General features: G+C 47.9%; 1 protein-coding gene across 5 annotated transcripts; it reads left to right on the top strand.

The window, feature by feature from the left end:
• The first annotated feature begins 12,781 nt into the window (after positions 1-12,781).
• Positions 12,782-19,822, top strand: FAM110C (family with sequence similarity 110 member C). 5 transcript variants are annotated; one of them, XR_009344493.1, is made up of 3 exons: positions 12,782-13,993; positions 15,307-15,421; positions 17,933-19,822. XR_009344493.1 is itself a non-coding variant. In XM_059132813.1 (2 exons), the coding sequence occupies exon 1, from the start codon at positions 12,996-12,998 to the stop codon at positions 13,959-13,961; it is 966 nt and encodes a 321-aa protein (XP_058988796.1). In that variant the 5' UTR covers positions 12,782-12,995; the 3' UTR covers positions 13,962-13,993; positions 17,933-19,822. The 5 variants fall into 5 exon arrangements, 3 of the variants coding, with proteins under 3 accessions (XP_058988796.1, XP_058988799.1, XP_058988797.1); XR_009344494.1 differs by lacking the exon at positions 17,933-19,822 and adding an exon at positions 16,299-17,310; XM_059132813.1 differs by lacking the exon at positions 15,307-15,421.
• The last annotated feature ends 4,907 nt before the right edge of the window (positions 19,823-24,729 follow it).

Below are 24,729 nucleotides of genomic sequence, written 5' to 3' on the forward strand. Positions count from 1 at the left end.
CTAGCAAATGTTGTTCCTCATAGGAACATTGCAAAATATAAGTGCATTGAGGCGACCACAAATCTTTGGTGGAGAGCCATCCACTTCCCAATCCCTGCTGCCTTGTGAGAAATGTGACTTCTGTTATGTTAAGCCCCTATAATTTTGTGGGGTTATTTTAGTTATCAAAGATGGTTTTCTTTCTTACTTTGTACCAAGGGAGACAATTCCATACTCCAAAGGGATAACCATTGACTACCAGTTTACTGCTATCAAGATTTGGAAGTAGAGGGAAAGGAGATGGAACCGTAGAGAAACATCTGAGGTGGGTCTTTGAAGGGACACGACTGTGGACGTGAGAACAAGTTCCTTCCTTTATCAGAGGAGTGTGTAGCACCTCCCACAAACTAGGGGATGTACTAAGTTCCAATATCAGCTTCTCTAACCCTCATCCTAGCCTATAGGACGGTGCCTGTCCCTCTGCAGCTAGAGCAGAAGTCGATGCACCATTCTTCGTATCCCTCTACTAGCAAGTCACCGAGTCAGGGATCAAGCCAGCCCAGTGCGGCGGCAGATCCTCTGCCCTGGCCTTTATGCTCTGCATTATGCATTACACTTGGTGAAATTCCGAGAACAAGCGAGGCATGATCTCCGAGGCCACTGGAGTGCTGGACCAGGCTGAGGCAGTGTCTGTAGTGCCGAGAGAGCGCAGAGAGGAGGAAGCCTGCGTTTCTCCAAACAGCACGTATCTTTGGGTACGGGTGCGGCGGTGTTTGTTTCAGGGGACATGAACTACGGGTTGATGGAGTTGGAGTCACTTTGCCAATTAGGAACCCAAGTCTAAGAAAGGCCGTATGCTTTGCCCAAGATTTCACATTTACTGACTTGATGGAACCAGGATTTGAGCTCCCATCTCTGACTCAAAACCCTCCGTTTTCTCTCTCTCTCTCTCTCTCTCTCTCTCTCGTTTGTTTGTTTGTTTGTTTTGAGGGGAGAGGGAGAACGTTACTACTGATCCATGTGAGAGTTAACAGAGAGAGCTAAAGAAAAGCCTAACCCAGTTCTCAAGGGAGGTACCTATTTTCCATTTTTCAGATGCTGTTGTGTGCAACCACCTCAAAGTTCCTTCGTAACACTTTCCCACTACAAATCACTGCCACGTACGGGTGCGACCTGGAGCTTTTTGTTCCTCATGACTCACATCAAACTGTGTCTTTTCTAAAATCTAGAAGGAAAAGAAGAGAATGCTGACAGCTAACTAACCAGGTGTTTCAGATGACAGATCTGTGGTAAACGATCATGTAATTTAGACTCAGAGGAAATGGAAGTACCAACAAGATAACCCTCTGGGGCTTTGACTTGATTTGGACTGGTCAGAGCCTGAGTACTGTGGGGTCTGCCTGACCGAAGGCCCCAAACAGCCCGAAGCTATCACCCGTTTTGCCAACAAGCTCCCTTTCGCTCCTCCTGTCCCATGGTTTCCAGTGGGCGTCCAGACAGCTTTCTGCGGCTGCTCGTTCTCTCTTTAGGGTTTCAGAGATGCAGGTTTCCCACCGCTGGAGCCCAAGGGCACCCCTGGAGCATGAGAGATGGGATTTTAAGGACCAAAATCAGTACTTGACTCCTGATCTGGAGTATCACATTGACAATTTGAGCAAATTTAGCAAATTTAACTACAGAGGCGAAGATCTGCCCGAAGAAGCTTGTACAAGGTTGTCAGGGAAATGGGGCCCGCAGTCTCCCAGCTGCTTTCAGACATACTTTCTAGCTTAGGGAACCTCAAGATTTCAGAACTGACAGAAAGAGAATATCTGAGTAAAGGGAAAGAGTTCATTAGAGGAAGAAAAAATGCTGATTGTATCCGAGACTTCCACACACAATGCCCTACAGTCTGTGTAGGATCCCGCGAGGAAGGCGGAATAGCCTCATGCAGCTCTAGTGGACAGTCCTTAATTTCCATTAGGCCTTATAGCTAGTCGGCGGCAGAGCTGGGACTTGGCCCCAGACCACCTGGCTTCAACATCAGTGTGCTGGGGCACCTGAGTGGTTCCGTAGGTTGGGCGACAGCCTCTGGCTTGTGTCGTGGCCCGGGGTCCTAGGATGCAGTCCTCCATCAGGCTCCTGCTCCGTGGAGAGCCTGCTTCTCCCTCTCCTTCTGCCTGCTGCTCCCCCTGCTTGTGCTCTCTCTTTCTGTCAAATAAATAAATAAAATCTTAAAAAAATAGAACAAATCCATGTACTTTCCCAACCCGGTGTTGACTTACAATCAGAACCGGAAATTGGAGCAAACGTGTCCATGCGGCTGCTGTTCCCATGGTCTATCAATGTGCAGATCTTTAAGAAAAAAAAGCTGTCTCAAAATTAATAAACTTCCTCCATAAAGTCAAAGTAAATTAGTAAAGTCTGCCATTATCTCTGGAAGTATATTATTGTATAGGTAATTTATTATTTATTTTACTGTTTGGTTAATATCCAGTTCTTAGCAATTGGTTTTGGGAACTTCTTGGTCCCTTGGATTCCGAGGAGGGTGTGAGCTCTTCAAAAACGACATGACTAACCTCCCATGGGTCACAGAGGATTGCTCCTCGTTTGGCCACTCAAGGCAAACTTGTCAAGCCAGGGCCTTTTCCTCCAAACTTCATTTTTTGGCATAGTCACGGACACGATAAGTAGGTTCCTTGATACGGGTTTTTGGTTTCCAGAAACTATATCTGCCCTCTTAGAACAGGTTCAATACTGTTGAACTGCCAATTGATTATGTAAAATCGTATTAACTGAAGATTAACATCCACACAAAGCCATGAAAGTTTTAGAGAGAATTAGAAACACGTCCCTGCAATTCGACACCAGTGTCTTCTTTCACTCAGGTCACAGTGTCGCTGTCTGAAGCACCTGTGTGCTCAGGTGCTAGACAAGCACACTGTGTTCTTGTCCGGAAAGAACAACTGTGCCACTTTTCCACTGTGACTGGTTTCCCACAGTGTTCCTGAGGAGTCTCTGTGTGTTTGCCTAAAAGCCATCCGGCTGCTACTGGGGTGGATGGGGTCATGCTGTGACCTGGAGCCTCTGGGGGCTTCAAAACCTGGGGAGGTAAGCATCCCTCCCCAAAACTAGCCCCCCACTAACCCCCCTCCAACCTCCTCCAACACTAACCTCCCCCCTTCCCTCTAGCACCTGGAGTTGTCTGCTTCTGTGGCCTCAACCCCTGGGGAAGTAAGCATCCCCCCACTAGCCTCCCACTGACCCCCACTAACACCCCCACTAACCCCACCCCCCTTCCCTCTGGCGACCTAGAGCTCTCTGCTCCAAGAACTATGACTCAGCTGCCTCTGTGCACTGGGAAGTCTCTGTTCCCTGTGTTTCTTGTTTCCTGATGAACTTCAAAGCTGCCCTAGAGTGACTGTAAGGAAGAAAATGGACCGTGGTGACAGTCACAAAAAGGTGAGCAAAGCCACCCGGCGTGATGCCCAGATAGTGAGAGGCTGTTAAGGAATGTTTTCTCATGACTACTCAGTAGGTTTTCACAAGGGGGTACTGACCAGTTTCCCGAAAGTTTAGGACAGTCTGCAGGAGGAACTAGGCTGCAGTGACATGGCAGGATTCTGGTGCTGGGAGAGGGCGTGCTGGTCTTCCTGTGGCTGGGACAGGCTACAGCGGGGTCTCCCTCTGGCTAAGGCAGGGCACATGCCTGTAGAAAATGGGTCCTGACATATAGTTAAAAAGTTAACAAATGAATTTTAACTTGTGTTCAATATTCAAAAGGCACTTCAGTGAGTTCACCTTGTTCTCTCTGAGCAGGGCCTGTGGGCAGAGTTGAGCAGAAAGAACAAGGTAAAACAAACACTGAACTGTGTGCTAGGACTCCCCAGCAAGGGATGCTCTCCAGTACGCCTGAGAAGGTTTGTACCAAACAAAATTAAACGGGTTTCCCTCAGGCAGAGAACTCAGGTTCTTCATGATGTCGCTGTATAACGTTAGTCCCAAAAGGACAATTTAAGAGGTAATTTCCCAGACTTTTCTGAGGACAAGGCCCATTTCCCTGGGCGCTCCTATAAATGCCTCCTGCTATCACTTAGGAAGACACTCCTCTTCCTGGAATCAGGGGTAAAGGAAAGCCCCTTTTCGATATGACTGAAGTTAGGACCCAAGAAAACTAGAGTACTCCAATTAATTTAGGACCTCATAATTTTGTCAGTCTCCTAACCAGAAATGTTTGATGAAGCCTACTGCCTAGCATTTCACACCTCCCCAGCAAGGCCCTGCACATTCACCAGGGTTGTTTCCCACAACCCGCCCTGGGCATGCTTCTATTTGCTCAGATTTATCTCACAAGAAGCACTAACCTCTGTAACTAGCAAGAAGGCATCCAGCAAATTTCACAGCAAATCAGATGGAAAACAAAAGAAAAAGAATTTGTATATAGGAACCGTGTCTTGAGAAAATGGCCTAGCAAAATCCAAGAACTGCCTGTCATTCGTTAAAACAAACAAACACACAACAAAAACAAACAAACACACATCAAAAACAAACAAACACACAAACAAGGGAAGTCTGCCGCGGAGACTGCCCAGGGCAAGACCTCAGGGCACACACAGGCCTTCTGAGTCTGGAAGGAACAGCATCCCAAACCAGACCAATGGTCCCAGCTACCCTGAAAGGGGGTAGTGACCGAGCAGAGCCTGAAGAAGAAGGAATTACTGTCTGACCGCAGCGTCTATGTCATGTAACCGTCCTGCACATCTTACGTTGAAGCAGAGTCTGTCCTGTTCTCGTCGTAGGACGCGCCGAGTCATTCTCAACAAGGCATTTTATTCTCTTCCTAAGCTAAAGAAACTGCTCGAGGCCTGTTGTGCGTGACGCGTGGGCTGCAGGGGACTCTGACGTCTGTAAGTGAAGAGAGTGAGGTCGGGGTCGTCCTGTTCCTCTCCAGAATCGTCTCACCAGGCTTTGTTCTGTCTGCTTCTGTTTCCCCTGCTCTCATGCTGGCTGGAAGCCCAGGAGTCCGACACTCTGGTTAAGCCAATCAGCTGTAAAGGAGAGGAACCATTTCTATTTGGATTTTCACAATATTGATGATAGTTTATAGATCCTTTGTATTGCTTGTGAAGATCTCTGGAAACCCCTCTTGCCATGGGTGCCTTCCTACGGCACTGGCTCTGAGGCAGCCCCAGCCCCTCCCGCGGCTCAGAGTGCCCCCCTCCACCCCCAGCAGCCCCCCTTTCCTGGTCTTGCTGCTGCTTCCAGCTTCCCCTGCCTACAACCTCCTGCGTATCCCATACTTGGAGGACAGGAAGCTTATCTAACTTAGAGGCCTACGCAGACAAAGCCCATCATTGTGAGGGCTTTGTCATTCTTGAGTCCCAGGAAGCCTAGCAAGTGAGAGCACGGATGGCACTCCAGAGTGTGATCAGAGCAGGGTTGGCACTTCTGTTTTACTTTAAGGATGCTTCCGTTGAATTTCTTTGGTGAAGGAGGCTGATTTCCTGAGAACCAGAAAACCAGAAGAAACATCGCCCTTCAGACCTACCGTGCTTTCCTCACAGGTCACAGGGGCAGAGCCAAACAGACCGGAGGCGTCACCTAGGCTGACATTCTCATTTTCAGAATGGGGAACTGAGCCCAGAAAAACAACTTTTTTTAAAAAAATTAATTAATTAGATAATTAATTAAGTTAAAGTTAATTAACCTTCATAACTGGAATGAACATATGGCTATCATCCAAATGAGGTATTTGTTAGAGGGACAGTGTGAGTAATTAGGCCAGAATACAGGCGTAACCTGGGCTAGTGCCCCACAAACACAGATCTGCGCTCCCCCAGCTATAACTAGACCTTCTGTGTCTTGCCTTGAGCCTGACCCCTAACAGATCCACAAGAATAGTAAGAAGCACTTTTGTGCACTGGTTCTATTGAAACGACAGTGGTTTTTTTTAATTGAAGAAAATGTTTTGTATTTTATTTCACAAACTCAGCTTGAAAAAAAAACTATTTCAATGTTTGTGCAGTTTGCTGTGATAAACCCCGCATCCAGCTGTGCATCACCCGAACTAGATCAAACCACAGCAATTAAGTACTAATGTCGTTCTTCAAATTCTTCAGTGTGTGTAAAAGAAGGCAAGAACCCATTCCCCAAAGAACGGAACTTAACTATTTTGAAAATTAGAAACTGTGATTTTGCTCCCTCCTTAGGCCCAGGGACGCGCCCCTATATGCACGTAGAAACTGACGTCGGACAGAACACAGACTGTCTGTTGTGACTCAGCTTCTGGTTGCGGAGTGAAACGAGCAAGGCGGCCTGTTAATATAAAGATCCAAGGGACTCGTGGTTTAATGGATACATTCAGAGAAGTAGCTGAAGAGCTATTGATACTGGTCAATGTCAGTAATTGATCAGGAGTATAAGAGTACAAATTAGTCGACAAACTCCTATTGGTCACCCACTGGATGCAGACACTCTGCTAGTTGTTAGGGACTCAATGTAGAAAGGAAAAGTTCTGGTCTTCAAAAACTACACAATATGATCAGAAAAATGTTGCACTTTAAAAGCAACAGTGCTCTTCATATAATAAATGCTCAATAAATATTTATTATGCTCTGCAAGACTGAAGTGCTAGAGTAAATATAACCAATAAACCTATTTATTTATTCACTTATTTATATTACTATTTTTACTTTTTAATGATTAAACATACTTTGAGATTAAAAAAGATAGTTAATATGCAGATGTGAGAAATAATAGGGAAAGATCAGTTAACCCTTTGCCCAGCTTCCCCCAAGGGTAATATCTGTGAATATGTGATAAAACATCATAGCCAGGCCTCTGCTGGGGTGCAAGTCCGGACACAGACCACGTCCGTCACAACATGCCCCATGCTGTCCTTTCATTGTTAGACCCTCGTTTCAACTACTTCTGTCCCTAACCCCGGCACCACCAATCTGCTCTCCATTTCCATAATGTTGTCATTTTGAGAATTCTATTCAAATGAACGCATAGGGCAAAGTTTCGGGATGGCTTTTGTCACTCAGCATAATTCCTGTGACTCATCTAAATTGGATCTATCAGTAATTCATTCCTCACTATTGCTGAGTCATACTCCATTGTATAGTTTTACTGCAGATTTGTCTTTATTTTCATTTTTTTATTGTGGCAAAATAACCCAGCAATCACATTAACCATTTCTGAGTGTTGAGTTCAGTGTTACTAAAGACAATCACACTGTGTGCGACCAGCACCACTGTCCACCCCGTAACTTCTCATCTTGTAAAACAGAAACTCTGTCCCCCTTAGAAGACAACTCCCTGGGGCGCCTGGGTGGCTCAGGGGGTTAAGTCTCTGCCTTTGGCTCAGGTCATGGACTCAGGGGTCCTGGGATCGAGCCCCGCATCGGGCTTTCTGCTCAGCAGGGAGCCTTCTTCCCCCTCTCTCTGTCTGCCTCTCTGTTACTTGTGATCTCTCTCTGTCAAATAAATAAATAAAATCTTAAAAAAAGATTCCCTATTCCCTATTCTCCCCTTTTCCTAGCTTCTGGAAACCACCATCACACTTTCTGTCTTCATAATTCTGAGTCTTCCAAGGACCTCATATAAGTGGAAGCATACCGCGTTTGTCTTTTTGTGACTGGCTCGTCTCACTGGGCACGACGTGAGGGTGACCCCGCATTGCAGCGTGTTACAGGGCTGTCTCCCAGCTAAAGGCTGATGACGCTCCGCTGGAGGGACACGCCGCATGCTGCTCACCCCGTCGCCTACTGAGGAACACTTGGGCTGCTTCCCTATTTTAGCTACTATGAATCTCTGAGACCTTGCTTTCAATTGTTTTGGGTAAAATAACCAGAAGTGGCATTGCTGGATCACATGCGGTTCTATTTTAATTTTTTCATGAAGCACCGTGGTGTTTCCGCGGCATCATGCCGTTTTATGTTCCCACCGCAGGTGCCCAGGGTCTCCCTTTCTCCAACTGCTCATCGGCACCAGTTGTTTCCTGCCTTCTTGTGTGTGTGTGTGTGTGTGTGTGTGTGTGTGTGTGTGTGTGTGTTAGCCACCCTAACAGCTGTGGGGCAACAACTCACTGTGGTTTTTATTTCATTTATGTGACCACTGATGTTGAGCATCTTTTCACATGTTTATTGGCCATTTTTATAATCTTTCTTAGAGAAATGTGTATTCAAATCCTTTGCCCACTTCTGAATTGTTTTGTTTTTGTGTTCTTGACTGGTAGGATTTCTCTATCATTCTGGATGTACTCCCTCATCAGATGCGTGGTTGGCAAGCATTTCCTGTCATTCTGTGGATTGCATTTTTTTTTTTTTTATTGTGTTATGCTAGTCACCATATAGTACATCATTGGTTTTTGGTGTCATGTTCCAATATTCATTGTTTATGCGCCACCCCCAGTGCCCCATGCCATACATGCCCTCCTTAATACCCACCACCAGGCTCACTCTGTGGGGTGTTTTTGTACTCTAAGGATGGTGCCTTTGATGCAAGAATGCTTCGATTTTCATGAAGTCCAACTTGTGTATTTTCCTTCTGTTGCCTGTGCCTTTGCTGTCACATGCAAGAAATCATTGTTAAATCTAATGTCATGAAGATTTTGTCTTGTTTTCTTCTAAGTTACTGTTTTAGGTCTTGGTCCATTTTGAATTCATTTTTCTAGTCGATTAGGTAAGAGTTCAGATACACTCTTCTGCATGTGGATACTGTTTTCCCAGCACCTTTCATTGAAAAACCTGTGCTTTCCTCCATTGAATGGTCTTGGCACCCTTGTTAAAAATCATTTGATTTCCAACATGATTTGATTTGAAGTCATTTTTCAATGACTTCGATGAAATCAATGATTTCATTGTTTTCAATTCTTTGAAATTGAAATTGATTTCAATGAAATCAATGAAGACTTGAAAATCATTTGCCATATATATCAGGGATTAATTCTGGGTCTATGGTTTCTTTGTACTGGGTTTATTTATATTGGGTATTATGGCAATACCACACTCTTTTGCTTACTGTAGCTTTGTAGTTAAGTTTTGAAATGGTGGGGGTGAGTGCTTCAGTTTTATTCTTCTTTATTAAGATTATTTGGACTATTTGAGGTCCCTTGAGATTCCATATAAATTTCAGGTTTGGCTTTTTCCCATTTCTGCAAAGATGTCATTGGGACTTTGATAGAGATTAAATGGAATCTGTAGATTTCTTTGGGTAGTATTGAGATTTTAACAAGATTAAGTTTTCTACTCCATAAACATTTAAAAAGATGTAAATAAATTTCTATTTATTTACATCGTTTTTAAAATTTATTTCAGCAATGTAGTTTTCATTGTACAAGTTTTCAACTTCCCTGTTTAATTCCTTAGAATTTCCTTTTATGATGCTATTATAAGTACAATTGTTTTTGTAATTTTCTTCTCAGATTGTTTGTTAGTGTATAAATATGAAAATGATTTTTATATATTGGCTTTGTATCCTGCTACTTTGTTGAATTTAACTTTTCATTCTAACAGTTTGTGTGTGTGTATGTGACCACCGTCTTTAGGGTTTCCTATGTATAAGATCATATCATATGCACGCAGAGAAAATTTTACGTCCTTTTTTTCTCCCAAATTGGATGCCTTTTATGCCATTTTCTTGCTTAAATGCTCTGATAGAACTTCCAGCACTATGTTAATAGAAGTAGTAAAGCAAGCATTTCTGCCTTGTTCCTCATCTTAGAGAAATAATTTCTTTCATCATTAAATATAATATTTACTGTGGGTTCAGAAATGGCTCTAATTAGTGTTGAGATGGTTTTCCTCTCTTCCTAGTTTGTTGAGTGCTTTTTATCATGAAAGTGTATTTTCTTGTCAAATGTTTTTTTCTGCATCAATTGCAATGATCTTTTTTTTTTCTTTTTCTTCTTCATTCTGTGGATGGGGTACATTCCTTTGATCAAACTGCATATGGTTAAACCATCCTTGCATTCCAAGAATAAATCCCACTTGGCTATGGTATATACTGTTATTTTCAATATGCTGCTGAGTTCTGCTCACTGGCATTTTGTTGAGGATTTTTGCATCAATGTTCATAGGGATTGATCTGTAGTTTTCGTGCAGTGTCTTTGTATGGCTTTGGTGTCAGGGTAATCAGGTAACTTATAGAGTGAGTTAGGGAGTGTTGCCTCCTCTCTGATTTTTGGGTAAATGCTAAGAAGGATTGGTATTAGTTCTTTAAATGTATGATTAGTGAAGTCATCAGGCCCAGGGCTTTTGTTTTGGGGAGATATTTGATTATTGATTCAATCTCCTTCCTAGTTCTAGGTCAGATTTTCCATTCTTCATGATGTAGTCTTGAGAAGTTTTATGTTTCTAGAAATTTATCCACACTGCTACTATATTTGTAATACTTAAATAAATTCATGATTATCACGATAATTTCTTACTTCATAAGGTATTGTATAAAGTATGATTGTAAATGTTTGGATAATACTATTTCACCGGGTATCACACATCACCTCGCCCTTCCTTCCGTCGTGGAATGACTAGACTTCAACTCTCTGTCTGCAGTGAAAGTCCTCATACTGTGCACACATCTCTTCTTGGTTTCTTGGGGTAAATTCCCAGCAATAGAGTTTGTGGATCACTGGGTCCATAAGCACCTTCTCCTTTTGAGGAGACACAGGAAGGAAATTAGGTCAAAGTTTAAGCTACAAAGTGAGCAACAAGAATACTTTACTTAAGCAATTTTCTTGTTATTATTTTGCTATTCCAGTTCTAGTTTTCCAGTAAATTATGTTTAATGGGTAGAAAATTATGGATATAAATATAATTAGCTTTGTCCAGTAGCAATGTCTTAAATACAACTTTATTTATAGTAGTTTTACTTTTACTCTTAAGTTGTTCAGTTCTCATATGTGAATTTACTAACTGTATTTAAAATTTGATAAGCAGCTAACTTAAAACCATCATCAGCAAAATAATAGATTTAACATTTAGTGAATTTGCTAAATTTAGAAAATTTGCTCTTTATGTACATAATCTCATTAACTTAACAGAAACCTTAGCAAAGTGGGTACAGTGAGCTCTGATTGACAGATGAGCCACCGAAGGCACTGAGAGGTCCGATCCTGAAGTCCGAAGAGGAAGCAGAGCTGAAACCTAAGCCTAGGCTGCTCCGATGAGCATTTGTTGAGCATTTATATGAGCATTTATTGCTCAGTATCAAGCAATGAAAGGTCTGAGCTATAAAAGTGAGAATTTGTATGAATGGCAAAATGAAGTCCCTGAAAGGTTTGTTATGTGTTCAAAAGGACACATAAGTCAGCTAGCTCGGACATAGCAGGGCCCATGCTCAGGAGTTCTCAGAACTGCTGTAACTGCACAAGAATAAGTACAAATTAGACAAGGGCAGACAGTTTGGACTAAACAATTAAACACATATTTTCCCTGCTCTGACTGAAAAAAGACCATGCTGCCTGAGGGGAAAAAATGCTAGACTTTGGGCTCCCATCAGCTGTGGGATACAGTGTCCAGCCCAGCATCCTGCCCTCTCTAAATCTCTCTCTTACTCTATAACACCCCCCCCCCCCCCCATGGATCATGGACTTCTTTTTCCGAGACTATAACATCTTCCCAGGATACTATCTGGTTAGTCTGGTTCTCCGAGACCTGGTTTCTTGCCGGGCTCTATCCCTATGAGGTTTAGCTTCACAGGGACGAAAGGTCTAAAGGCGCATTCGGCACAAGCTCACTGCGGTTCTCTGATCATCAGGGCATGGCGGTCAGTCCGCGGCGACTGCTGACCCACCACCAGCCCCTTTGGTGTTCCCTGGCCCTCAAGCGGTGAAATGAGACCTGCCCCCAGACCGCAAGAACCCTCCTGTCTGCCATCCACAGGCTGCTGTGTGGCACTCAACCACAACCCGGAAAGGTCCATATATACTTTGGAGCTGGCTTTAACATAAGAGATAAAATGGACCTCTCACTTCTCCAGCAAATACTTTGTCTTTTGCCCAACTTTTGGAAATAGTGAAATTTTGTTAATATTTTCTCTTACACTTCTAGCATTCCTAACCTGACCCACTGCCCTGGTGAACCGGTCCCCGTTGCCTTGGTTACAGTAAAATTAGCAGACATTCCTGATTTTGGGTCGGGTTTTTTCCCAACTCCCTGGGGCCTCGCCTCTGCCACCAGCCTGCTCTTCCCATGAGTCTCTGCCCCTGGTGGTCTGGGCTGGGCTGACCCACGGCTGGTCCCTGCTGTGTTCCCAGATTCTTTTTTATCCGACGCATAGCCAAGCCCTGTGGTGCGATGCGTCTCCGTTCCTTTCCTAACCGTTTGCTTTCTGGTAAGGGTGCGTGCTCTGAGCAGACCTTAGAAAGTGAAGCAAAGTGGAAAGTTTCGAAACACGCCGAGGTCCCTTTAAGAATTCAAAGGACGTAGGACACCTGCTCCGGGGGTGGGGACCGCCGGTCCCGCTGCCCTACCCCACTCCGGAAGTGCCAGCGTCCAGCGGTGACCCAGGGCAGCCCTGGCGGGGAGGAGGCGGCTGATACCTGGGGCTGAACCAGCTCGGGAGTTCCCGGCTCCTCCGCCCTGGGGCACAGCCCGGGCTTTCCCGCGCCGCAGAGCCCCTCCGGGTTGCGCGGCGCCCTAGCGCGGTCCGCCCCGCCGTCCCCCCGGAGCCTGGCTGCTCCGCCGGGAGCGGGGGGCGGGGGCGGGAACCGGGCGCCCGGACCCGGCGGGAGGTGAGAGGCGGGGCCGGGCGGGAGGTAGGGGTGGAGCCCGGCGAGGGGGCGGTGCCGAACCCGGAGCTGTGCCGGGAAGGAGGTGAGGGCGCGCGGGGAGGAGCCGGGGGCGCGGTGGGTGGGGGGTGCTGGGGCGGGTCGCCGATAGGTGCGGACTCGGGTTAGCCAGACTCTGGACCTGGGCCGGCTGGCGCGAGCGCCCTTCCCCACCCCGTGCGGACTTCGGAACTGGCCCAAGACGCGCAGGAGCCGCCTGCGGAGCGCGTTTCCACGGGACGCGGAGCACCGGCGGAGCCCCGAGGATGCGAGCCCTGCCAGCCCTGGACGCGCCCCAGAACGAGCGACTGCTGACCCGGGACCCCGCGGCCGTCAGGGTCCGGGACGCGGCGGGGCCAGCACGCAGGAGCGCCGTGGAGAGGCTGGCGGCCGACCGCGCCAAGTATGTGCGGGGCCCTCCGAGAGCCGGCGCGGGGCCCGCGGCCGCGGGCAGCAACCCCGGGGCGAGCGAAGGGACCGCGGGCGATCCTCGGCCTCCGCCTCGTGTCGCCGGTGCCGTGGCGCGCAGGGCCATAGCCCGGAAGCCACTGAGGCCCGACTCGCTGATCATCTACCGGCAGAAATGCGACTTCGTCCGAGGCCAGGGCGCCGACAGCTCCAGGGCGGGCCTGGTGAAGAAGCTCTTCCAAGGCCCGGGCAAGGACAAGACGTCGCTGTCCCCGGAGACGCCCCAGGTGCGAGAGGAGATCGGGGCCAGGAGCGAGGAGCCTGCCCCGTCCAAGCCCGGCTCTGCGGCGGCCTCCGCGGCCCCCGGCGTTCCCGCGCCCCCGGCGCGCCCAGCACCTTGTGGGACGCCCACCCGAGTGCCGGCTGCGCCCCGGGAACCGGAGCTGCGAGGGTCGAGGCGCGGGGGGCTGCAGCGGTCGCAGTCAGACCTCAGCTCCCGCTACTCTGCGTCCTTGGCCGAGTGGGACACCTTCTTCCAGTTCTGCGGCCTGGAACCGGAGGTCGTGGAAGCTCTCGGGAGGGAGAACTTCTCCGCGGGGTCGGACCGCGTCACACTCAAGGTCCGCAGCGTGAGCGTCGCCACCTCCGACAGCGGCTTCTCCCGGCAGAGCGGCAGCGACGCGGGGCTGCAGGAGGAAGGGCTGGCGGAGCAGGTGCCCAGCACCACCTCGGTGGTCGAGAGGAACGCCCGCATCATCAAGTGGCTGTACACCTGCAGGAAAGCCAGGGAGAAGCCGGGCCAGGCGCTGCAGGGCCCGGTGTGATCGCTCGCGCTCTGCGGAGACCTGGACCCCAGGTGTGCATCCGGAAAGCCTGGGGGGGGGGGTCTGTGTGTGCGTGTCTGTGAGGGCTTGGTGAGTATGGCCGAGCTGGATGGATCCAGCCCTCTGACGTTGCAAGGGACCCTAGATATGAAGACCCAGAGGCTCATGCGCCCAAGGGACCGCTCCTGAAAGAGCAGAAGGGCCATCAGTCCAGGTCCCCTGCAGGGACAGAACCCTTTCTTTTGAGTGTTTTGCTTCTAACTGCCTGGAAATGTAGTCTGAGAAGAGGAGAAGTTAGAGTTACAAAATGTTCAGAGAGCCGCTTGTACCCCTGCTGTGATTTCTCGCCTTGAAAATAGCCTGAGCGCCCTAGGGGCTGTGTGGATTGACCTGGGGGCATCCTGAGGTTGGATCAGAGGTCCTGGCCCACCTGTAGCCCTAGAGTGGGAGGGACAACCCTGGTCCTGCAGGACAGAAGGCTCTGAGCTCCTTGCTGGAGGCCCTCATCAAACCTGGCCGAGGGAGAACTTCTTTACAGCATTTGCCAGCTTGGCACACACAGCAGCACAGGTTTCCGCGTGGCTGTGTTTTGTTTGAGTTGTCTTGAGAGCTTTCTACGGAGAGTCTTAGTTCACAAGAAGGAGCGTCCGTTTGTTGAGCTGGGGTCTGACTCGGTGGTTGGTGGTGTTTTAGAACTCTGCAGGGCTATGATTCAGTGGTTTATGTACCTCATATGATCGTAGGGGGATAAATCTCTTCCCCCTGGACACCAGTAGCACAGGGTTGATCTCGAGTTCTTTTTCACTGAGGAACTGAGGAATGCTTATCCTTAGACCGCTACTCTTACTTCCAAGAACATGTGGAGAGGACAATTTGGGGGTAGAGAAGGGAGAAGAGAAGGTACCTTTTTGGGGTTCTCCTTTGGAAACAAGAATTTAAACATTGCCCCATATTTTTCTCTTTCCCTTCAATGACAACTTGCTATAGATTAAAACAAAATTCACGAGATGGAAGTATTTTGTCTGCCTCTGATATAAACTCATCAGGGACCTGGGGTCTTCACAGTGGGGAGGATGCTGCAGGGGTGATTGCTCACAGCCCCCCGGCTAGAAGACTGAGTGGACAAAGGCCTAAGTTCCTTTATCCATGGCCTAAATACAGACTTGAAAATTAACAAGGAGAAGTAGAGTGGATTCAGAAGAATCATGACTTTTTTCCGTATAGTTTATTGAATATTGTATTTTTCACCAGCCTTAGAATCTATATAGGCAGTCAACATTTAAATTAAGAATAACAACACATTAGCTTGTGCTTTTCACAAACTGTTTTTTGAAACTCCCCCAAGCCACCATGATCGCCTCGGGGTCAAGGAGGAAAGCTGTGGGAACGGCATCGTTCCGGAGACTCGTGGTCCGGTAGACAGAGCACTAAAGTGGACGGACTGGGAGCGTCTTCCATTGGTAATCCCTCCTCTACCTTAGCCTCCCATGGTCCGTCAAATGAAGGCAGAGAGGCAGATAGTTTCCAACCTTTATTCTTTTCGATTCTGTATAGTTAATAATTTGTGTATCTGTGTTTTATGATTGGAGCCTGGAAAAGGAAAACAGAAGACCATTTTCTTTATTTTAAAGATTTTATTTATATATTTGAGAGACAGAGATCACAAGTAGGCAGAGAGGCAGGCAGAGAGGAGGGAAGCAGGCTCCCTGCCGAGCAGAGAGCCTGATGTAGGGATCGATCCCAGGACCCTGGGATCATGACCTGAGGTGAAGGCAGGGGCTTTAACCCACTGAACCACCCAGGCGCCCCAGAAGACCATTTTCTATTGGATATGTAAACAGCGAACTTAAACCAAGTTCCCTTCAGGTTCCCAGCTTTGTGCTGTACTTTTCTCACAAAGGGGAGGTAGAATTGGTGGGTATAAATAGTACCAAGGTAATGAGATGATGCACAAAGAAAACAAATTAAATCCTGACAGCGTGAAAACCAGCACTCTCCCTTCTGACCCCTCCAGACCCAGATACACCACTGTCTTCTCCAGGCTCCAGTGGCAAGGCGGGGTCCTGCCAGAGAATTTAAGGTTCCCTCTAGGAATTAGGCCTCCGAAGCCCCTTTTAGGTTTGAGCCCAAGAAGAATCAAGAAGTTGGGTTAGGTTATGAGAACGTACACTTTTATGAGGAAGGTAAGTAGTTGAGGCCAGAGGAACAGTGACAGAAGGGTCAGGAAACCGCCGGCATGAATCTTTGTGGGAGAGTAGAGGTTTCCTCTCCTGTATTCCCGCTGGTTCCAGTGGAAGACAGTGTCCTCTGCCTTCTGAGTGGTTTGTTTTTGCTCAGAGAAGGGAGAAGATGTGACCCGGAGCCCACTGCTGCGTGTGTGTCTTCGCCTGTCACCAGCACCGTTAACATCTGTGTCACAGATTTGCTCCATTAAATCCCTTGTTCGCCTTCTTTGAAATTCATTACAAGAGGCCCAAAGGCTGGCTCCTTCCGTGGTCCTGGAGGAAGTGAGCGTCCCTGGGCTTCGTGCAGCTCAGTGGGACTGTGCGATGTTGGCAGGGCCACAGACACTCAACTCAGCACACCCGGCGGCGGGCCATCGCTTCGGGGAAAAGCCGGCAGGGAGAGCAGCACCCGAAGCACAGAGTGCGGCAGCCACCACCTCCCCTGGCGAGGGTCAGCTTGAACAGAAAGGCAGCTGACCTGTCCTCACAGGGGGTTTCATAACTTCTGGAAGCTGTGGAAGCAAGAATTCAAGAGAGTAGTTTTCCTTTAGTGTATCTCAATATTTGTGCCAGAATCCATATATATTCATTTTAGGGTTCCATGAAAATTTCAGAAAATCTGACATGAACAAATGTGTACTTTCTAAGTGGAAAGGAAAACAAATATATTTTATAGAGAGGCCTTTGTTCCTTGGGTGAATAGAGATAAATTAAAATAAAAATAGCCCATCCAAAATTAAATACGTTCAAACTCATGTAAAGTAAAAACGCATGCTTTTCAAAACTGATGCTCTCTGGGCTAGAGAATAGCTCAGAGTCTGTGTGCAAGCCCGCCGGGGGTCCGTGAGTGGTAGTTCCTGGGGGATTGTGGCGTTCTGCACCCCCGTGCGTGATGCCTGAAGACTTACCTCTACTGCGGGGCGAGTCCTCTCTGTCCTTTGGTTCATTTCAACAGTGGGGCTGCCCGGACTTAGTCTCTCTGGTGCCCTGTCTTTGCCGTAGAATATAGAAGTTACTGATGTTAGTATGATTGCAAAAGAATAGTAACGTGTTCTTTGGGCTAATTAGGGATGAATGTTGTTCAATTTCACGGCAAAAAGCTCGGATATTCTCACATTTCTCATTTCTCTTAGATACAAGACGGAGCACCCGTAGACACGCCCTATTAGCTGGTGGGGTAGAGCGTGTCTCATTGTTTGCAAAGAGGCCGTGGGGGATAGGACAAGCTGTGATGCTCCTGACTTTCTGCTCCTTTCACTGGGACTAGCTGAGAGGCTCTCCAGTCGCCGTGTGAGCTCGCTTTAGGGGAACCAGCGGCTGAAGCCGCTAGAAGGCCGCTCTGCTCTGTCTTCAGGCGGGCCCGGGCCTTTCAGAGAGATTCGTGTGTGGAAAGGGTGGAACCCGTTTGCCTTCTCATATGTATTTGGACTGTCTGCCTCGTTTTCCTGTGTTGTCCTGCTCTGCTCTCGTGAGCCGTGGCCTGGCCTACGAGAAAGATCACTTTTCTCATGGTCCCGTGAGTCGGAGGCATTGGAAACTTCAAAAGTCCAGAAAAAGGCCTCGGGGAGATGGATGTTTCTTCGGCCGCAGAAACCAGAGAGCTGTCTTTGCTAAGGCTACTGACTTCTTTTCAGAATTTAAAATGCAGTAGGTACCACAGAAGCAAAGACTGTGGGGACCAGACTTTGTGGTACAACCTTGGCCTAGACTGACGTGTTGGTTCACTGCTTTTTCCTTACTCCGCAGGAAGCGAGGCTTCCAGACTGTGGGGGCTCCTTGAAGTATGTCCTGGATGACTGGGGACCCCGGGGCCATCCTCAGTGCCACAGGACTTGTCCCGTGCACCCAGGGGACCACACGATTGCTGCTTTCCTGGGAATGAAGCACCCACTGAAGAGACGTACAGAGTTCAGAAGGTTTGAGATGCGGTGGAGAAAGAGGACCTTGGAACTTGGAAATCAGCTGACTTGTAGCTGTTAAGACAGCTGGAGCTTGGGGAGGTAGTTTCTTGTTTGAGGCGGATCTGGTCTTGCTCCCAGAGGGCAGCAGAGGAGGGAAGCCTTCTTGGAAATGTTTTCAGGGCTCTCTGTTTGACTGGCTTGGTGACAAAGAGGTACCATGATGCATTGTAATGATATTTAAATTGATTCTAAAAAGAAAAAGAAGTCCAAGAGTAGGAAAGCCAAGCATGGATACCATAGCATTTACTGCTTTTCATCAGTCTGGGCTGTTGGGCTCCAATTAAACCAAAGTTCTGTAGCCGTGAGAAGGTGTATTATACTTCAGCAGTGTGGGTAGCGGAGAGTAAACACAGTCACATGCTCTCATGGACACCTCCGTTCTGAGCATCACTGCCACGGAAACTGCAGAATGTACTCTTAAAGTAATTTTAGTACTGCCACTCCCGTTGGGTTGCGTACGTGTGGACGTGCCGTTGGAAGGGAAGTTGGAGTTGATATTGCTAAAAATGCCTTTTTGGGAGCTGGCAGGAGACCTAGGAACTCCCTTCCCTGGCAGCATGGCCTCCACAGGGCTCTGGTTCCCCAATTGCCCAAAGCAGGGAGAGCCCAGGGTCCACACAGCACACCCTGCCCATCTGTCTAACCCCCACCTGCGGATCACACAGTCATCTCAGGTTTGGCACTGGCTCACCCTTTTCTGCCCAGGATGTGTCTGAGATGAGGGGCAGCCTCAGGGCACCTGGCTTCTCCAGGATCAGAATCCTGTGGGCAGGGAGTTACTGACCCTCGCCTACTCCTCACACCCAGACCACATAGATTTCAGATTCAGAGCTTGTGGAGAGAAACTTTGTATCCATGATGACAACCCGGAAGACTCTGTAACCCAGCTGACTCTTCCCAAGCCTGCTGGGTTTTAATGAAGTACATGTCCTCAGGAGCAATATTATTACGGAGAAGAGTATGGAGGAGAGAAAGATTGCTTCTCAGTGGTAGAACATTTTATAAACCAATGCATTTCGATATGTTCATATACTTGTTTAATATTGTGTTCTATTTTTGTAACTCCTACTGTGAGGGGTTCTTTATTTTATTTTTTGCAGTTACTGGTCATTAGATAGTTTGCTTTAACATCATATGGTTTTAGTTTTTATCAGTTTTCCATCATTTTCTCCGTGCTTGTGTTTGTGCGTGTCGTTTCACTGGATGTCCCACTCCTGTCTGTAAGCATCGTGCTCCCTGCTCTCTGTACCACAGTGATTTGTTTTCAAATAAGTCACACGTAGGGATTTTTGGAGCCTCTGTTGGCCCATGGATGTACCTTTCTCATCGTAGACTATTTAAAGACAACAGATCCATGCTTTAAGAATTTCCTCCAGTTGTTCCTCTCAAAAGGCTGCTATTTTAGGGTTCAATCGATTGCAGTTAATTTAAAAACATAATGTCAAAGATGAGAGTTTTTTTTAAAGGGTCTCTACATACACCCATTCCCTTACTTAAGGTGTTGCATTAATTGTACATGTCAATGCTTCGGGCAAACCTGTTTTGTGCCTTTCTACTCTCAAAGTAGGGTGAACTAGAACTTCCATCATATTTGCCTTAGATTGGAATGGTGCAGACTCATAATTCATGTAACAAATAAACGTATATATAGACCAGCTGGTTGTGTTTAAAAACACCAAGAGCTTCCGGAAGCATCTTTGTGTCCGTGGAGGTCCGGGGAGGAATTCAGCCACAGGGAGTTCAGAAGCAGATCTCAGAGGTAGCTGTGGAGAGGAGGAACAGGGTGTCCCCGGGCTCCAACAGGACCAGTGATGCTCCCCTTCCTCCACTAAGACTCGTGCCTCAGGGTCAGGTCCCAGGTGTGTGGGTGCAGGTGAGAAGTCCCTTCTTAATCCCGAATGACCCCAGTTTACTGAGTGACTTTGAGAACATCCAACTTTGAAGCTTGGTCTGAAAACAAATCTTGTAATTGTTTTTCCCAAGAATAGCAATGGCTACTGCTATGAAGTAGTTTCATTCGTTCATGAAAGAATAGCATGTAAAGTACTATGATTAAACACAATGAAAAGAAAGAGTTATTGATAAAGCAAGAAAAATAGCTCGATAGTGTCTATTTCTCTAACATATGGCTACAGATAAGCCGTGCCTCTGAGAGGTATTTGTGTTACTGTAAAGTTTCCTCGTTGTGTGTATACCTATTAAACCACTGGTCACTGGCCCTGAAGGAAGAAGGCTTTATTAAACGTTGCAGTAGGTTCAGAGTTCAGTGCCGCGGTCACGGTTGGTGGCGCCACAGAACATCGCGCCCAGGCGATTGCTGCGGTTGTCTCGCAAGCACTACCTTGCTAGATTGCAATGGTATGCGTTCTGTATTAAAGAAGTGAAGTATTTTTCTCGTTTGTTCCTGGTTATGGACCCATGACAGAGACCCTGAAGCTAGAGTGTGCGTATTGTAGCCGCTCACGTCTCCTGTGGTCTCCCTCTCTCCCCGAGGTCAGATTATCAGCGGAAATGCAGACGCACCGTAGGCCGGTCGCGTGTAGGCAAGTCAGAGGGCGTGGAAGTCTCCGGCTCTCCCCGCAGAGCGCATGCAGTCAAAACAGTCTGGGATATTTAGCACACTGTCTTTCTTTGTTTCCTCAGTCTTTTGCTTCATAATACTTTTTACCCATCTTTATTAATATCATATTGGAAAGTGGGCACACAGATAAATAAGAAAGCACAGTTTATAAGCTTTCGTGTTAGCTAATTCATCGGAGTTCCAAGAGTTTGAAGGCAAACTCTGTGAACACCAAGTTTGCTCTCAGCATCTGCTCAGACTGGAGATGTAGGAGCGGGGCATGAAGGGCGGCTAGATCCCTAAACCCAGCTGTGCTCAGGTCAACTGGCTTCCCTTTTCAGTCCTTCCGTGGCTTCTGCCCAAACCTAGGCCAGCCTCTAAAGACAGGCATTCTTTGGAGAAGAAATGAACCGCTCTGCATTTCCATGAAGACAATGGACCCCCACCCCCCACCCCAGGCACCCTAGGAGTGGTCTTAGGTAGCTCTAGAAACTGTCCCATCACACAGCAGCTGCCAGGTTCTTCCTTCAGGTAAACCCGAGTTCTTACCTTTCAGTTACCTTTGTGAAAATTCAGCAAAACAGAGGCAACACTTAAAGTGAGGTGTTTAAACTTCGCTTGCATTTTGAGTAATGAGATAGATTTATGTTTTGAATGTTCCATGTCGGAAACACTGAACAAGAAGGAAATTGAGTTCCCAAGCAAGCTTATTCTTCTGGCCACAGAAGTATCAGGGAACAGTGCAGAGAGAAAATGCAGACACACCAAAATATGTGTTCCTACCCGGTGATACTTTCTTCATTATGTCTGCTACAATACCCAAATTCTTCCATTGTCGTCATCATGTTATCTCCTCGAAAACTGTCATAAAATTAGAATTCTATCTGAAAGGGAGAATGTATTAAACCATTGATATCTATTCATCTTTAGGTCAAAATAGAATATTAATTTCCTTAGAAAAAGTAATTAGTAATCAATTAGTTAATTGCTAATTGGTTTCCTGAACTATAGGAACAGAAATGGAAAGACCTGGATTTTGGTCTCAGTGTAACCTGAGGTATGGTCAGTTTTTAGCTTAAGTAGGACTCTTAGGTACAAGTGCCAGAACAGGACATGGCACGGCCAGCTAACCCGTGTTCTGCTGTCCACCTGCTGGCTGGCTGGGAACGTCTGTGCTCCTGAGCAGTGCTGATGGCCATCGGGGACAGCCCTCTCTGGCAACAAGCACAACTCACCCACCCACATTACTGAGGAGCCAAATGCTGCATGAGGCACCAGGGAGTCCCCAAGCTCCTGCCACGATGGGCTGACATTCTTGGAGGGGTCAGATGTCCCATAAGGCCAGAGAGATGGATAGACAGGTAGATGCATAGACGGAGTACATGACAGAGAGACAGACAGATGACAAAGACACGCTGAAGGAAGGGAAGGAGCGACAGAGGGAGGAAAAGGAGAGAAAGGAAATGGACAGACTGAGTGGCACTGTGACCCTAATTTATCACGTTCGGTGTGACCATTCTGGGTATGGTTTCTGTGTGGTGGCCCGACTGTCTGGACCACAAATGGAACTCAAACTTCCAAATCATATTAAAATAAGCAAGCAAGAGAGAAGAGAAGCTTGCCGATTGTAAATGACACTTTCCCCCTGAGAGGTTCATTTTAATCCCCGAAGACCCTTCACCGGGATGGCCACTAGCAGGTCTTGCTCACCGGGCGTCACGGCGGTGGAAGTCTAAACCGACGACCAGCGGTAACTGACGAGCTGACAAACGCTGCACGTGAGACTTGCGTTGGTCTGTGTCCGGTTGGAAGCTTGTCGGTAAGGGTCTGCAAGCCTTCCCTTGGCTTTGAGAGGAAGTCTGCTTCACAGAGGGACAGAATTAAAAAAAAAGCCACACAGCAAATAAGCAGGACCTGCAGGCCAGAGCAGGTCGGTCCCAGAGAAGTGGCAGTGTTTCCTCTGAACGGTGTCCGGAGCATCTCTGGGGCGGTGGAGCTGAACAGAAGGCTGGGCAGAGCCAGGCTAACATTGCCAGCCCTTCAGGGTCCTGTTCCTTCTGAGGCTGCAAGTCGGGACAGCAGCCTCCGCAGCTCAGAAAGGAAGCACGTTCCAGGTGCCTGAGGGCACGCTCACACTGTTTCCCTGGGGAGGCACGTAGGGGGTGCCTACAAGAGGAGGTTCACATGGGCACAGGGCACTGGGTCAGGAGCACGGAGGGCGGAGCCGGATGGGATGCTGGAGATCACGTGTGTCCGCCCCTCCCAAGTCCCTGGGGTACTCAACACCCCAGCTCACAGAGCTGCCTGGTGTGTGGGGTCTTGACACGTGGACCCTTCCTCCTCTGTCCAGGGTTCGTTCTGAGCTCTGCCAGTGCATTTTCAGGTGAGTGTTAGTAAGGTGAGCCGCTGGTCCTGTTTCCCCCTCTTCCTGGTGTAAACACTTGAGTTCATTTCCTGGGAGGGATTCCAGTCTGCAGTAAGTTGGGGAGGTCGGACACCCTAAGACAGGAAGCCTTTGCTAAGCCACGTGTGGCTGCCACATTTCGTTTCACTTCAACTCCCACCCTGAGGACACTGAGGTCCGATTAGGGCAGCTTAGGGTGTTTCCTGCATAGTGGGGAAGATGATACCTTTTGGACTGGGGAGGTCCAGAAGGCTCTCTGAGGGGAAGGAACCTGGAGCCCTGTTTTAGCCCTGCACCTGGGAGGACCTGGCTCTGCAGGAAGAAGCTTGTCCCCTCCGATCAGGAGCGAAGCCAGCACTTCCCAGGCTTCTTCAGTAGCAGGGATAGGACTAAGAGCTTTAATGTGGGTCTTCCAGTCAACCCTCAGACCGTCTGTGATGCTGGTCATCTCAGAGAGGAGGGAGCTAAAGTGGGGAGGGTTAGTAGCAGCCTGGGTTGAAGAACTTATAGCTTGGAGAAGTGAGAGTCTGAACTCAAATCTACCTGGCTCTCATGCGTATGCACCAAGCTGTTTTTAAGAAGTAAATGCCAACCAGAATGTTTAAAAGATTGCATCATTTCTCAGAGGCATAGACTGATTCAACAGGTCAAAACCTAAGCAGGTTTCGGATCCAAGATGCCACTCCCAGGTTACCTGATTACCATCTGCTGATGACTCAGGCAAGGCTGGGTTGCCTCGAGGATGAGCATGGGGCTCCCACGTCCCAGATCTTAAAGCAGGGCTGCGGACATTCACATCACAGGAAATGCTCTCATGACTTAGTTTATGCTGGTGATTTCACAGAAGATCACATGTGCTTTAAAAAGAGGACAATGAGGAAAATCAGAGGGATGGAAACAAGGTAGACCAGAAGAGCTCAGACCAGCACTGGACAGGGCCTTGCAGGAGCTGACCTGCTAGATGGGGTGGTGGTCACTTGCTGCCTCATGGATCCCACTACAGAGCTGTGAGTCCAAAGCACTTGTGTACCAGGGAATTCTGAGGCTGGATTAGAAGTTCAAGACCTTCTAGATCACCACAGACAAGTCTGGCAGAACTGTGATTATTTTGGTAGCTAACCATTGACTTTTAGGTCAATGGAAAATGCCACAGTTTTAAAAAGCGGAGAGACTCCTTTAAATTTACTTTGAAATACTAGAAAGTGTGGCCCATCTTTGGGTGATTTTTTCAGCAGTAGTGAAAGAAAAGGCTAAGATATGCACACTCAAAGCATCAACTTGCAGCCTCTTGAGTGCGTTTCTAGGCCCTACAAATATTAGTCTTTTCTAGGTGAGAAGTACGGGTGAGGCTGGTGTCCCGCTTCCTCCACGCAGGGGCCGGTGAAGGCAGCATGACTCACGTTTGCTACTGGCTCAGGGCAGGGCTGAGGGAAAAGCTGCGACTTGAAGATTGCAGGAAGCTGTTGCCTGCTCTGCTGACATCGCTCAGGGTTGCTCACCTAAGGCCACCGTGGCCACAGGGCGCACTCCTGTAGTCAACACCATAACCGTGCGGCGGCCCATGGCGTCAGGGCCCCTGCCAGAGAGCTACAGTGCTTTCTCCGAGGAGGAATGTGTT

Source organism: Mustela lutreola, chromosome 9 (assembly GCF_030435805.1).
Source record: "Mustela lutreola isolate mMusLut2 chromosome 9, mMusLut2.pri, whole genome shotgun sequence".
Lineage (NCBI taxonomy): Eukaryota > Metazoa > Chordata > Mammalia > Carnivora > Mustelidae > Mustela > Mustela lutreola.

Excerpts from the sequence above, each read along its gene's own strand:
- FAM110C (XM_059132813.1), top strand. The coding sequence starts at position 12,996 with ATGCGAGCCCTGCCAGCCCTGGACGCGCCCCAGAACGAGCGACTGCTG.